At 46.2% G+C, this 13,671-nt stretch overlaps 1 protein-coding gene and 1 pseudogene across 2 annotated transcripts in view; one reads left to right on the forward strand and one right to left on the reverse strand.

Moving 5' to 3' along the window:
• The window catches only part of NPR3 (natriuretic peptide receptor 3), a 50,956-nt gene that overhangs the window by 6,429 nt on the left and 30,856 nt on the right, over positions 1-13,671 (forward strand). For both annotated transcript variants that reach the window (XM_056848621.1, XM_056848622.1), the window contains exon 2: positions 10,165-10,287. In XM_056848621.1, coding sequence (XP_056704599.1) covers positions 10,165-10,287 — 123 coding nt within the window. The remainder of the gene's footprint in view (positions 1-10,164; positions 10,288-13,671) is intronic.
• On the reverse strand, positions 1,594-1,719 carry LOC130477204 (U2 spliceosomal RNA; annotated as a pseudogene).

Here is a 13,671-nt window from a genome sequence, read left to right on the forward strand (position 1 = left end):
AGCTCCAGATAATCAGCTTCAGCATCTCTTACCTGTGAACCAATGAAGAGGAATCAAGAAATTACAAATCTAAATTCAGTTAGCAACATGCCCTGGAGAACAGAGCAATGTAGGGCAAGAGTGAATCAGTTTTAAGTGTTACGGTCCTATTTCTTTTTTTTAAAAGTGATGTTACCCACCCTGAGTCGGCTTGCTGAGGGGGGCGGGTTAGAAGTCTAATAAATAAATAAATCTCCAAATTAATTTTGTCATCTCTGCCAGCCCTTTCATTTCCATTCTGTTTCATTGTTAGTATTTTGCAAGTGAAGCGTTGGCCAAGGTTTCCCCCCTCCCCCAAATTTGCCCCCTTAACTTTATCCTCAAAATCTGGGACATTCAAAAATATGCTATCTGTTGATTTGGATGATGAAGAACTAAATTGGGCTTTCAGGACCTCCCTTGTTTTCCACTCTAATCTGAATATTTCACATTCGGGGCTTTCAAACTGGCCTCACTCAATAGCGGCAGAGTCTGTCTTTTGTGGGGTTTCCTGTTTTTATTCCGACTAGGAAGTTGTTCTCCAGCAGGTCATACACTGATGGCATTTGGACTCATTTGGTCAGCAGGGGCCGCGGAAGGCGGATTTAGAACGAGTGGGGGGGGGTTGGGAACGTACCCAGGGAAACGTCTGTGCAAGACGGCTGAATTGTTTACAGCATGTGCTTGTCAGTAGTTATGTGACAGATGTTGCAAGAGACAGGCTGAGCTGCTGTCCTGGGATGTTTATTAAATACTGTCTCACAGTTCCTGATTCCTGATTCCCCCCCACCCCCCGGCCGCTGATACGTATACATTGATTGATGAATTCCACTCCCGTCTGTTCTGAAAGGTCACATAAAAAGTGCAATGCGAACAAATGTCATAAGAACATAAAAAAACCCTGCTGGATCAGACCAAGGCCCATCAAGTCCAGCAGTCTGTTCACACAGTGGCCAACCAGGTGCCTCTAGGAAGCCCCCCAAACAAGACGACTGCAGCAGCACCATCCTGCCTGTGTTCTACAGCACCCAAGATAATAGGCATGCTCCTCTGATACTATAGAGATCTATATAGGTATGCGTCATGACAAGTATTCATTTTGACTAGTAGCCATGAATAGCCCTCTCCTCCATGAACATGCCCACTCCCCTCTTAAAGCCTTCCAAGTTGGCAGCCATCACCACATCCTGGGGCAGGGAGTTCCACAATTTAACCATGCGTTGTGTGAAAAAATACTTCCTTTTATCTGTTTTGAATCTCTCACCCTCCAGCTTCAGCAGATGACCCCGCGTTCTGGTGTTATGGGAGAGGAAGGAAACTTTCTCCCTGTCCACTCTCTCCAAACCATGCATAATTTTATAGACCTCTATCATGTCTCCCCTCAGCCGCCTTCTTTCCAAGCTAAACAGCCCTAAGCGTTTTAACCGCTCCTCATAGGGCAGTTGTTCTAGTCTCCTAATCATTTTGGTTGCTCTCCTAGGTTTGGGTAAGTAAGAGAGGGGCCGTAGCTCAGTGGCAGAGCCTCTGCTTGGCATGCAGAAGGTCCCAGGTTCAATCCCCGGCATCTCCAGTTAAAGGGACTAGGCAAGTAGGTGATGTGAAAGACCCCTGCCTGAGACCCTGGAGAGCCGCTGCCGGTCTGAGTAGACAATACTGGCTTTGATACTACACTTGATCTTAGCCAAAAGGCCAAGAAGCGATATAGTAGCGAACCATTACTACAACTAGGTTATCAAAGAGCTAAATTACAAATTAAGCAAAGGCTATGGGACATTGCACTTCAAACTGACAGAGCACAGGCCCCCTATTAAAGAAAGATTGTAATAAAAGGTTTGTGCCTCTAAATTACCTTTACTCGCTGGAAACCCCAAAGTTGAGAAGCGCCTTTACCTTAGCCCGGTTCAATGTACTTCCGCCCTTATTGATGGAAGATATGCATGTATCCCATATGATCAACGAACCTGTCCTTGCCAGTCAGGCGGGATTGAAACCATTGAACACGTCTTATTAGATTGCTGTTACTATCAGGAAATTAGATCCAGGCTCATTAGACCAATATTGTCCAAATACCCAGGTAGAACAAGCTCCTTTTATACTGACCTTCTCCTTGCTGACTGCTCCAACGAGACCACCCTTAAGGTGGCAAAATTCTGCGCACAAGCATGTTTAATAAGACGGAAGAAGGTAACCTAAATTTTAATTAAAGTTATCTAAGTGTTATAACTGTACTATTTATATATGTCTAGGGTTATATCAATTTGTTGCTGGTCTTTGACCGTAAATAAACTTGTTGTACTGACTTTGATGGACCGAGGGTCTGATTCACTGGAAGGCAGCTTCATGGGTTCAAGTGTCCTAAATTCAGGCATACAAGATGCTTACAGAAGGCTTTTCATCAAATATTTAAACATTAGAACCACTCTTGGATGTCATGGAACTTCAGAGCAAGAATATCCATGGATGGGAACTTCTGCCAAACAGGCGGGATTCCCAGTCTTTACAATCAGTGAAAGATTTGCTGCTGATTGCAATGGCATTTAAAATTACACATGAAGCTGTGTGATTCCTTGAAAGCAGCATGTAGGCTACAATTCTGGTCTTTTACCTTAAAGCCTATCAAACAGAGCAGGACAGTTCTGAGCAAGCATGGGTTGGTTTAGATGAAGCATCACGTCCTTCAGCAGCCAGAGATGTGCTTCCTTGTCACTCTAGTCTAGCACAGTCATCTCGGGGATGCAGGATATGGTGAGGGCTCGGCTTTAATAAACAAAGCAGCCCTCCGATGTTGTTATTTTTTGCATGGGAGTAGGTGTTAGAGGCCAAGGAAGTGTTTGTCTTCACTCCCATGTCTGCATAAAGGGCTTTCTCCTTGTTTGCTCGATTACTCCATCATACAGGTCAGGGTGCATCTTGGTGCAACATCTGTCCAGATCCCTGAAAGGGAGTTCGATGGCAGCGCAAGAGTCCCTGCTTGAGCAATCCTTGTGTTCAAGTCTGCCCTGATAAGAGCTCTAAGCATCCGGTTGTTCAAGAGGCATCTTGACCCGTCTGAGTGAATAACACATCCGCAAGGCCGCGCTCTCAGTTTGTACCATGGGGAGGTACTTACATGGGACAGCGAAGCTGGTGACCACCTGAAGAAGAAGAGTTGGTTTTTATGTGCCGACTTTCGCTGCCGTTTAAGGAGAATCAAACTGGCTTTCAGTTGCCTTCCCTTCGCCTCCCCACAACAAGCTCTCCTTCCCTGGAGGTTCTTAAGAAGAGGTTAGATGGCCATCTGTCAGCAATGCTGATTCTATGACCTTAGGCAGGTGATGAGAGGGAGGGCATCTTGGCCATCTTCTGTAGGGGTCACTGGAGTTGGGGGGGGAGAGGTAGTTGTGAATTTCCTGCATTGTGCAGGGGGTTGGACTAGATGACCCTAGTGGTCCCTTCCAACTCTATGAATCTATGAACAGACACCTTGTGAGGTAGGTGGGGCTGAGAGAGTTCAGAAAGAACTGTGTCTGGCCCAAGGTCACCCAGCTGGATTCATGTGCTTTTTAGGGCCCAGGGCCCTAAAAGCCACTCCTTCTATACTCCACTTCTTAGAACAAGCTGTTTTCTGCCACAATCTGCACAATGTTTTAAAAAGCCCAGCATACACTACACAAATAGACTTTGGGCTACAAACATGAGTTTTCGAACTCTGCTTTTGATGATAAAATACAGGGTGAGGGAAGGGAACTTGCGAGAGGGGGGGAGAAGAGGCTTCCTTTGAAATACCTCTGAGCTGTTTCTGAAGAAGGTGGGCAGATGCGGGGGAGCTGAGGAGGAAGATGGTCGGGAAAGGGAAAAGCAGCAAGGGGAGGAAGAGGTGCGTAACCCTTTGTCTGTATGCTGCTTAGGCTTCATAAAACTCTTGCCCAGAGGTTGCCCAGGAAAAACAGCAGGCAGGGAGAGGGTTGCACCCTCTCCTGCCTCTGTTTCTACCCATATACATCCACCCACCCACCCACCCACCCACTGAACACGAGGGTTAGGAATCCCATGTTTGTCAGTGTTTGCCAGCAAGGGTTGCCAAGTGCCTTGAGAACAAAAATGTCCTGTCCCTTTAACAGAGGCTTAATGGGATGTTATTTACCTCCATGTCATAAAATGCTTCAACTGCCCATTTGCACGTGCTAATCCTCCATTAACGGGAGGGGGCATTTTTCTCCAGGCCTGTTGACAACGCCAGCGTGGTGTAGTGGTTAAGAGTGGTGCTCTGGTGGACTCTGATCTGGAGAACTGGGTTTGATTTCCCCACTCCTCCGCATGAGCGGCAGACACTAATCTGGTGGACCGGGTTGGTTTCCCTACTCCTTCCCCACATGAAGCCAGCTGGGTGACCTTGGGCTAGTCACAGCTCTCTTAGAGCCCTCTCAGCTCCATCTACCTCGCAGGGAATATGGGACAGTCATCTCTGTTGATATTGTTACATCTACCGGTGGCCTTTGATACAATTGACCTTATTCATTGGTTGAAATATGACATTTGTGTTTTTGAAGTAGCTCTTTGGTGGTTTTAGAGAGCCGGCGTGATAAAGAGTGGTTGTTTGGAGAGGTGGACTCTGATCTAGAGAACCGAATTTGATTTCCCCACTCCTTCACATGAGTGGCGGAGGCTAATCTGGTGAACTGGATTTGTTCCCCCACTCCTACACGCGAAGCCAGCTGGGTGACTTTGGGCTAGTCACACTCTCTCAGCCCCACTTACCTACAGGGTGTCTGTTGTGGGGAGGGGAAGGGAAGGTGATTGTAAGCAGGTTTAATTCTTCCTTAAGTGGTAGAGAAAGTTGGCATACAAAAACTAACTCTTCTTCTAAGTCTGCCCCCCAGGCAATATATTATGTGGGGGGGAAATACACTGGGAAAGGTATGTTTTTGCTCAGTCAGTAACCTCCTGCCTGACTTCAGATATTCCTCTCTTTTGTTGTGTAGTATAGTAAAACTTCCACACTTAACATGATGATCTACTTTTCAAGATCTAAGAATGCAGAAATCCCCAAGAGTACACCTAAAAGGAAATGTTGGCTGGATGACAAAAAACCGGATACTTAACCTTTCATTCTTTTATAGCGACTCTGCATATGTTACGAGTCTGAGGGATGTTTTCTTTTGGCCCTGCCGAATGGAGAGGCTCTTCCTCCTCAACCTTGGAGAGATCCCATTGAGTATTGCATAAATAACAAAGGCATTGTGTGGAAGCAGCTACCAGGGGAGCGCATGAATTCCTAACTCCTCAGTAATAGGGCCACCAGTTCAGCAAAACAACTGGGACACAGAGAGCTTACAAAGCATATTTTTTTTCTCAAAAATATATCAGATGAAAGAAGTGGCATAATGCTTCAGTGTACATTAGGACAAAATTCCCACCTCAGTGTAGTTAAAGAGAAGATGTGTTACAAAATTAGGCTCAGACTAGAACATAAGAAAGGCCCTGCTGGATCAGACCAAGGCCCATCAAGTCCAGCCGTCTGTTCACACAGTGGCCAACCAGGGGCCTCTAGGAAGCCCACAAACAAGACGACTGCAGCAGCACCATCCTGCCTGTGTTCCACAGCACCTAATATATTAGGCATGCTCCTCTGATCCTGGAGAGAATAGGTATGCATCATGACTAGTATCCATTTTTACTAGTAGCCATGAATACTCCTTTTTTCCATGAATACTTCTCTTCTAATACTGAAGAGTTGGGAATTCATGCACTCTCCTGGTAGCTTTTGTTATTTATGCAATACTCAATGGGATCTCTCCAAGGTTGAGGAGGAAGAGCTTCTCTAGACATGTTGCTGGCAAGCTCACCTGTTTATCCCAGAGTCTTCGGCAGTCACATATAAAAGCAAAGTGTGGGGCTTGACCTGAAGGGCAGGTGAGGTGCTCAGGGGAGGAGAGCTGAACGTTCCCTACGCATCCTCCTCTCCCGCGCTTCTCCTCCCTGAGGGCTTTCCTTCACTTCAGGTATTGGACCTTGTCTAAGAACCTAAGTTCCTGTGGCATAGTGTGTGGAGGTCAGTGGAGGGAACCTTCTCAGGGCGAACCTAAGGGTTGAGCTGGAAACTAAAAATTCTTATAAAGCAATATGTTTATTTGGTGTACGCCATAAAATAGATTAAAAACACCGGGCCTGGAATACAGGCTGCATATAAATACAGGAGTGGGGAATAAAGCCCGGTTCTCCAGATTTGAGTCTACCGCTCTGAACCAATACACAACGCTGGTGTGTAGGGACTAGTGATTGTGACATTATGTTGGACGCGCATGCCACCATGGAGCGCCTTGATCCTCTGACCAGGATCTTACCCAGGGTTGGTCTGAAGCGAACAGAAACACGTATGCTTCAAATAGTGGCCTATTTGCTAAGCATTTATTATTATTAGTAGTAGTATTTCAATTTAATACCCCGCTCTCCCTGCCTGAGACCCAGCTCAGAGCGGCTGACAGGAGAGTAATAACCCATTTAATCAATAAAACCATTAAAACACCATTTAAAATAGCCCTAAAGTTATAAAAGCCAAATATCCTAAAACTGCTTAGGCACCTCTAGGTGTTAAAAGTTTTAACTAGGCGAGCAGATGGACGTAGATACAACAACGGTGAGGGGTTGGGGAGGCCAGCAATCCTATTTAGGAAACCGTAGCTGGCCTCAACCATAAGCCTGGCAGAATAGTTCTGTTTTACGGGACCTGCGGAACTCTTTAAGGTCCCGCAGGGCCCTGGTCTCACTCGAGAGGCTATTCCACCAGGTGGGGGCCAGGGCAGAGAAAGCCCTGGCCCTGGTCGAGGCCAGCCGGACGTTCCTCGGTCCGGGGACCACCTAAAGATTGGTATTAGATGACCAAAGAGTCTGCCGGGGAACACACCAGGAGAGGCGGTCCTGCAGATACGCAGGTATTTCTCATCCCAAGCTATTTCCCCCCCCCAATCCACTGTTGCTTAGATGCAGGACATGTGGACTACGAACAGACATGCTGTGTGTGGTCCATTCATTCCCAGGGATGTGAGGGTCCAATTTGGATATATTGGGATCTCAGCGTGAGAAGAGAAGGGTCTTCAGCCATCTTCCCCCATTCAGCCGTCAATGTAACTTTGGTTTAAATTGCACAAAGATTAACAGACTGAACTTATGTAGAGTTCTGTGGTAAATGCCAATAACTGGATGTCCTTGAGTGGTTTTGCTTTAACTTTAGGGGAGGGGCTGTGGCTCAGTGGTAGAGCATCTGCTTGGCATGCAGAAGGTCCCAGGTTCAATCCACAGCATCTCCAGTTAAAGGGACTAGGCAAGTAGGTGATGTGAACGTTCTCCGCCTGAGACCCTGGAGAGCCGCTGCTGGTCTGAGTAGACAATACTGATTTTGATGGACCAAGGGTCTGGTTCAGTATAAGGCATCTTCATGTGTTCATGTGTTCAACTCATGATTTAATCAACAAGGGGGGAAAGGGTGACTCTAAAGTTCAAATAAAAAATGTCCGTGTATATACTTCCATATGGTGTATGCCAACTGGTTGCCTTAACTATAGAAAATATTTAATTAAAACTGAATAAAGCCTCTATATACCTCGGTTGGGTATACTTGAAGGTTCTTAAATACTTATGTTTTGACTATTTTAGAAAATTATATACAATTGCTGGTTTTTTTGGATGTCAACTTTCCAAAAGCTCAAGTAGAGAGAGCTTTCTTATCCCCTACTACCTGGTAGGGCTGATTCACACATTGCATAGTCCACATGGAGGACACAGGACTCCGTCAGCAGACATGATATGCAGGGTCTGTGCTGGACACTCGATTCCCAGAGGTGTGGAGGTTCCATTTACATGGATTGGGACCACAGCATGAGAGGAGAAGACGCGTCAGCCTTTTCCTTTTAAGGGTTTCCTGACCTGAAATGCTCTGTGTGGGGGGAATTTACATGTCCTGATGTCTGCGCATAAGTTTCTGTCAAGAAGACAAATAGCTGCTCCCCAGGGCCGATTCAGGTCATGGAAAAGGCACAGGGGAGGAAGTCTGGCGCTCTTTCTCCTCGTGTGCCATGGCCCCCATCCAAACCTAGCAGAGAAGTGCACTGCTAGTCAGGGAACCAAATAAAGCCGTGGTCTTTAGCACTAGTGCAGTGACAAACGGTTGCAAAATGAGAGCTTGTTTGCTGGTCACTGATGAACACGCTCTATACACGTTCTTTCCTCTTGAACATGGGATCAGTATGATGCTTTCTTAGATTTCGGGGGAGAAAGAAATGCAGGATCTTCATCTCCCTAGCTTCAGTAGGGGATCCCTGTGGTCAAAGAGGATGTTGCTTTTCTCGGAGGAAAGCTCTTTGCATGCACCAGGAGCTGTGAACTGGGGTCTGCCCCTTGGCTGCTTTATCTAAGTGGGTTTTCCCTCTCTTGCCGCCAAGACCCTCACTTTTTCATACAGCCCTGTCTCTGGATGCAATTTGCACTTGGCAGTGGTGCGAAACCCGTCTGAGCATAATTTATCTATGTTTAGTTTCCTTTAAACTAGTAGATCTTTTTTTAGTGTTTCTGTATAAACTGTACAGTAATATAATCTTCACTCTGACATTTTCCTGCTGTGTAACGGCCTTCGCTCAGGCAGTTTAAGGGTATTGTACTCATCTTCCTTCCCACGTACACTTTTAGCAAATGCCAAAGTGACTTTATCAGTGCATCTTTGAAATAGAAGCTGTTCCAGGTTTCTTCATTCCTTTTAGTTGTTTGTCGTTGGGTGCCTGAGGAATTACTTTGATTTCACTTACAGGAGAATGGTTTTTAGGGTAGATTACAGTTAGGTAGTAGAAAACAGGAGCGGCAGCTCAGGTGATGCGAAGGCTAGAGGGCTTTCTCTGGAAGTAGAACGCCTCAAGGCCCTTTATCTGATGAACTTTAGCATGGAAATGGGCAAATTTCCCCCATCCCAGTTCAGAATGGGACCGGGTCTGTCTTCATTGTTGGGATTCTTGGGAGGTAGAGGGAAACATGGTGTTGGAGGAAAGTTTATGAATACCGTTGATGGCCAAAAAGACAAATCAGCGGGTTCTAGATCAAATCAAGCCTGTACTCTCCCTAGATGCTAAAATGACTTTCAGGTCATTCCTGGCTTCCGAGGACAAAAGTCCTCAGGAGGCCAGGAAGGGGCTGTGTCAGCGTAAGTGGCCTGGCCACCGGTGGGGAGACCCAGACACCTGTCTCCTGGCACTGCCATGACTGCACCTCCCAGGGATGCTGGCTGGGCCTTCTGCCAGCTCCCACCAGCGTAAAGGTTTGCACCGGTGTTCGGGGTGTGTGTGTGCCAGAGGCGGAGCTGTCTGTAGGCGGCCTCCTGTCCCCTTTCGCCCCGGGTATGCCACCGGAACAAACAGCGTTGCTGCGACTGCTTTTTTCAATGGGGCGAAAAGCCCCATTTAAAAAACAAAAAGCCTCCAAAAGGCTTCTTTCGGCAGCCGGGAAACGGCTTTGGGGATGCCACAGCAGCACCTCAACCACACTGTCCCTGGCCGCCTAAAGCTCAGGAATGGGCTGTAAACTGGTGCTATCATATTTTGACCAAATTATGATAAGACAAGACTCACTGGAAAAGACTCTCACTCTAGGAAACGTTGAAGGCAGCAGGGAAAGAGGAAGACCCATCATGAGATGGATTGACTCTATAAAGGAATCCACAGCCCTCAGTTTGCAAGAACTGAGCAAGGCTGTTAATGATAGGATGTTTTGGAAGACATGGATTCGTAAGGTCGCCTTGAGTTGGAAGCGACTTGACGCCACTTAACACACACACACAAATGGGGAACCAGGCTGCAATCTCAGATAAATCTGATCCATTCTAAACGCTTCCCTGCCAGCTTTCCCAGCCCTCCGTTTCCTTCTTTGCCCCCTTTACTGGATCACAGAAAAGACTTTAACTTCCCTCTCTAGATGCAAATATAATAGTGCTTGCAAACCATAAACCTGCTTTTTGAAGAGGAACGTGTGCAATGCAGCCAGGACAGGCTGACGCTTCAGTCCCTGGTGAGCTACGCTAAGGGCACTATGAGTTGTTATTGCCCTTAATGTCTGTTATCACTTTCAGAAATAGCTGGAGGGTTTGAGGAATAGCTTCTTACCGATGTTTTCCATTTATTTCTCCAGTGGTGATCATGTGTGCCAGCAGTGACGCAATAAGGAACATCATGCTGGCTGCCCATCGGCAAGGAATGACCAACGGAGACTATGCTTTCTTCAACATTGAACTTTTCAACAGTTCGTCATACGGTAAAGTATTTCTTTTCCTCTGGGATGTTACAAGCCTTTTATGAGCATAACATTTTAGAGATAATATTCTAAAACAGGCTAGGGTAAGCCTTAAGATAGACCATCATCTGAGGTTAACATGAAGCTCAGCATTTTGAGGCTGATGTGCATTTTGATGATGTTTGGAGAAAAAAAGTAACCTCTTAGAAATTATTGCATCTGTTGTTTGAAACTGGTCTTCTATGAGCAAGCCCCAGGGCTGTAGACGCTGCACCAGAATATAACAAAATAAGTTGGATAAGCTATTTATGGGCAGTTGGATCCACCAACCAATTTGCGTTGGAGCAGTCTTTGAAAACAGAACCCCGTAAGTAGCAAAATTATAACCTGTTTTGCCATATGGTCCAGGGTAGTCCCTGAACTGGTAGTTATTGGACCAGTCAGTCAAGTGATGCACTTTCTTGTGTTAGGCTTCCCTCCATACCACAAGGCCTTTGCACATGACATCTTTTGAAAGCAAACATCGTTCACATCCATTGATGTGACAATATCGTGTGAGTTTGAGCTGAGATCTAGACCATAATGGATTTAGCTTTAGATGGATCTGTGAATGGGAAGGTAGTCCTTGGTCCAGCGTGTTTCCGTGCCGGAGCAAATGGCATCTGAGCAAGCCTGCGTGTGGTTTGTGGCTCTTGTAAGCTAATCTGAGGCACAGTTTTCAGGGCTTGACTTCCGCGCTTGGATTTGTTTTAGCAATTCCAAAGCAGTGAGCTGACTTAAATCTGTTTACGTTTTTCAGTTTAACTGGCTAGTGAATCATCGTCAGATGGACCAAAGAAAAAATTATCCTGGGGGTGGAGGGAGATAACAATAGAAGACTGAGGAACTGCTAGAGAGCGGTTCAGGAGAAAGCCACCTTGAGAAGCCACAAATGTGGATGTTCCAGGCCATTCTGTGAACCACAAGATGCTTGCGCAAGCATTATCGTTAGAAATACTGCAAACTTCTGAGCAATTGTGTTCACCAGCTGATCACCTGTGAGCCAAACCCCAGATCTCTTTACCTAAGCACTGTAGGCTTCAAGCAGCTGCTGAAGAGGTTTGGGGGCTGCTCAGTAGCCCTGCTTGCTAACTTTCATTCTTCGTGATCTGTCACCTTGTTTGGCCCCTGGGCAATAGCTGTGGTTACTTGCTAACTTTTGCTTCTCCAAGATGCTGTGGCCTTTGGAGTTACTCATGGCTGTCCTCGGTTTTTCCTTATTTTGCAACCAGAACATAAAGCACACAGTGATCCCTGCGCGGGGTGCTTTCACCTTTTCTTGCCAAGGACGTGCAAGGAAAGGCTTTTTAAAGGCAGTCAGTCCTCAATGAACTTTGGATCATGCAACATATTTTTTACCACGATTGGGGGACTTAAATTGCTCTTCAGTTCCCCCCCCCTTGTTTGGGTCGTTCTCCTTGTGGAATGCTGAACTTTCAATATAGCAAGCAACTTGAAAAAAAGAAAAGATGTGCTTATTTGGGGCAGGGGAGTAAGCTACGGCTCCCATCGGGCTTTGCAAAAGAAATGCTGCTGATCCAGGCAGCTTGGCATTCATTATCTTCATTGTCAGTAAAGAATCAGATAAACACTGAGCAGTTGTTTTTAAGACTGCGTATGGTGTCGCTTATATGTCTGGATCTTCTGTAGCAGCATGCAGTGATGACAAGGGTGAAAGGAAAGCTACTTTAGGTTGTACATGAGAAAAGTGCATACGTGAAAGGCCAGTTATACTGTACTGTAGCATTAGGATATGTCTAATTTTTATGTCACCTTATCACACAGCTTAGTGTCCGCATGGTGGCAAAAAGTCAAAACCATTAAAACATATAGAGGAGGGTGCCGAGTTGTTTTCTGTTGCCCCAGAAGGTCAGACCAGAACCAACAGGTTGAAATTAAGTCAAAAGAGTTTCTGTCTAGACATTAGGAAGAATTTTCTAACAGAGCGGTTCCTCAATGGAACAGGCTTCCTCGGGAGATGGTAAGCTCTCCTTCCCTGGAGGTTTTTAAGCAGAGGCTGGATGGCCATCTGTCAGCAATGCTGATTCTATGACTTTAGGCAGATCATGAGAGGGAGGGCATCTTGGCCATCTTCTGGGCATGGAGTAGGGGTCACTGGGAGTGTGGGGGGAGGTGAATTTCCTGCATTGTGCAGGGGGTTGGACTAGATGATCCTGACTCTATGATTCTATAAGCTTTTAAAATACATACTATAAAACCAATTGAAAACAAAACACATAAACAGGAAGGAGGATCAGTGAGTGAACACCAAATGAAACCGATAAGTCTTCACCTGCTGGTGGAAGACAGTGATTGAGGGGCACAGTCTAATCTCTGTGTGGAGGGAATTCCATAATTTTTGTGCCAATGCTGAGAAGACCCTTTCTCCAATTGCCACCCATCTAGCCTCAGATGGTGAGGGGCACCCAAAGAAAGTTCCCTGAAGATGACCACTGGGATCTGGTGGGTACATATGGGAGTAGGTGATCTTTAAGGTATGTCGGTCCCAATCCATATATGGCTTTAAAGTTCAATACCAGCACCTTGAACTGGGCCCAGAAGCTAATTGGGAGCCAGTGTAGGTAGAACAAGACTGAAGTGATGTGGTCCCTATAACACATTCCAGTCAGCATTCTGGTTTCAGCTTTCTGCACCAGCTGTAGCTTCTGAAGACTCTTCAAGGAAAGCCCCACACAGAGCACATTGCAGTAGTCTAATCTGATGGGAAAATCCGTCACCAAACAAAAACAAGTGTCTTGAGCTTTCAAAGGACTACCGTCCCTTTAATTTGTCTCTATACTCCTTCATTTAAGGAGGCTTCTGCTTCTTGGCTTCTGAACTGCTCGCTTCCTGTTAATTCTTGAATCAGCCCTTAATTGGTCAGTTCCCGCGCCTTGCTGGGAAAGGCTGATGGCTTAATTACTCTTTGCAGCCAAAGCAAATGCTCATTAGTGTTTGTTATGTGTGTGTGTGAAGTGCCGTCAAGTCGCAGCCGACTTATGGCGACCCCTTTTGGGGTTTTTATGGCAAGAGACTAACAGAAGTGGTTTGCCAGTGCCTTCCTCTGCATAGCAGCCCTGGTATTCCTTGGTGGTCTCCCATCCAAATACTAACCAGGGCTGACCCTGCTTAGCTTCTGAGATCTGACGAGATCAGGCTAGCCTGGGCCATCCAGGTCAGGGCAGTGTTTGTTATAGTATCGTAAAAATTATGAGCAATTGGTTTAGCTGCAAAAAGTAATTGAAGCCTTAACCCCCCCCCACGCACACACACCAGAACAGAAATTGACTACCCACTGATTCCTAAATGTTGAAGCTCCGCAAGAGACTTGTGTGTGCTTGTGAAGTGCCGTAAAGTCGCAGCCGA

This window comes from Euleptes europaea, chromosome 4, assembly GCF_029931775.1.
Source record: "Euleptes europaea isolate rEulEur1 chromosome 4, rEulEur1.hap1, whole genome shotgun sequence".
Taxonomy (NCBI): Eukaryota; Metazoa; Chordata; class Lepidosauria; order Squamata; family Sphaerodactylidae; genus Euleptes; species Euleptes europaea.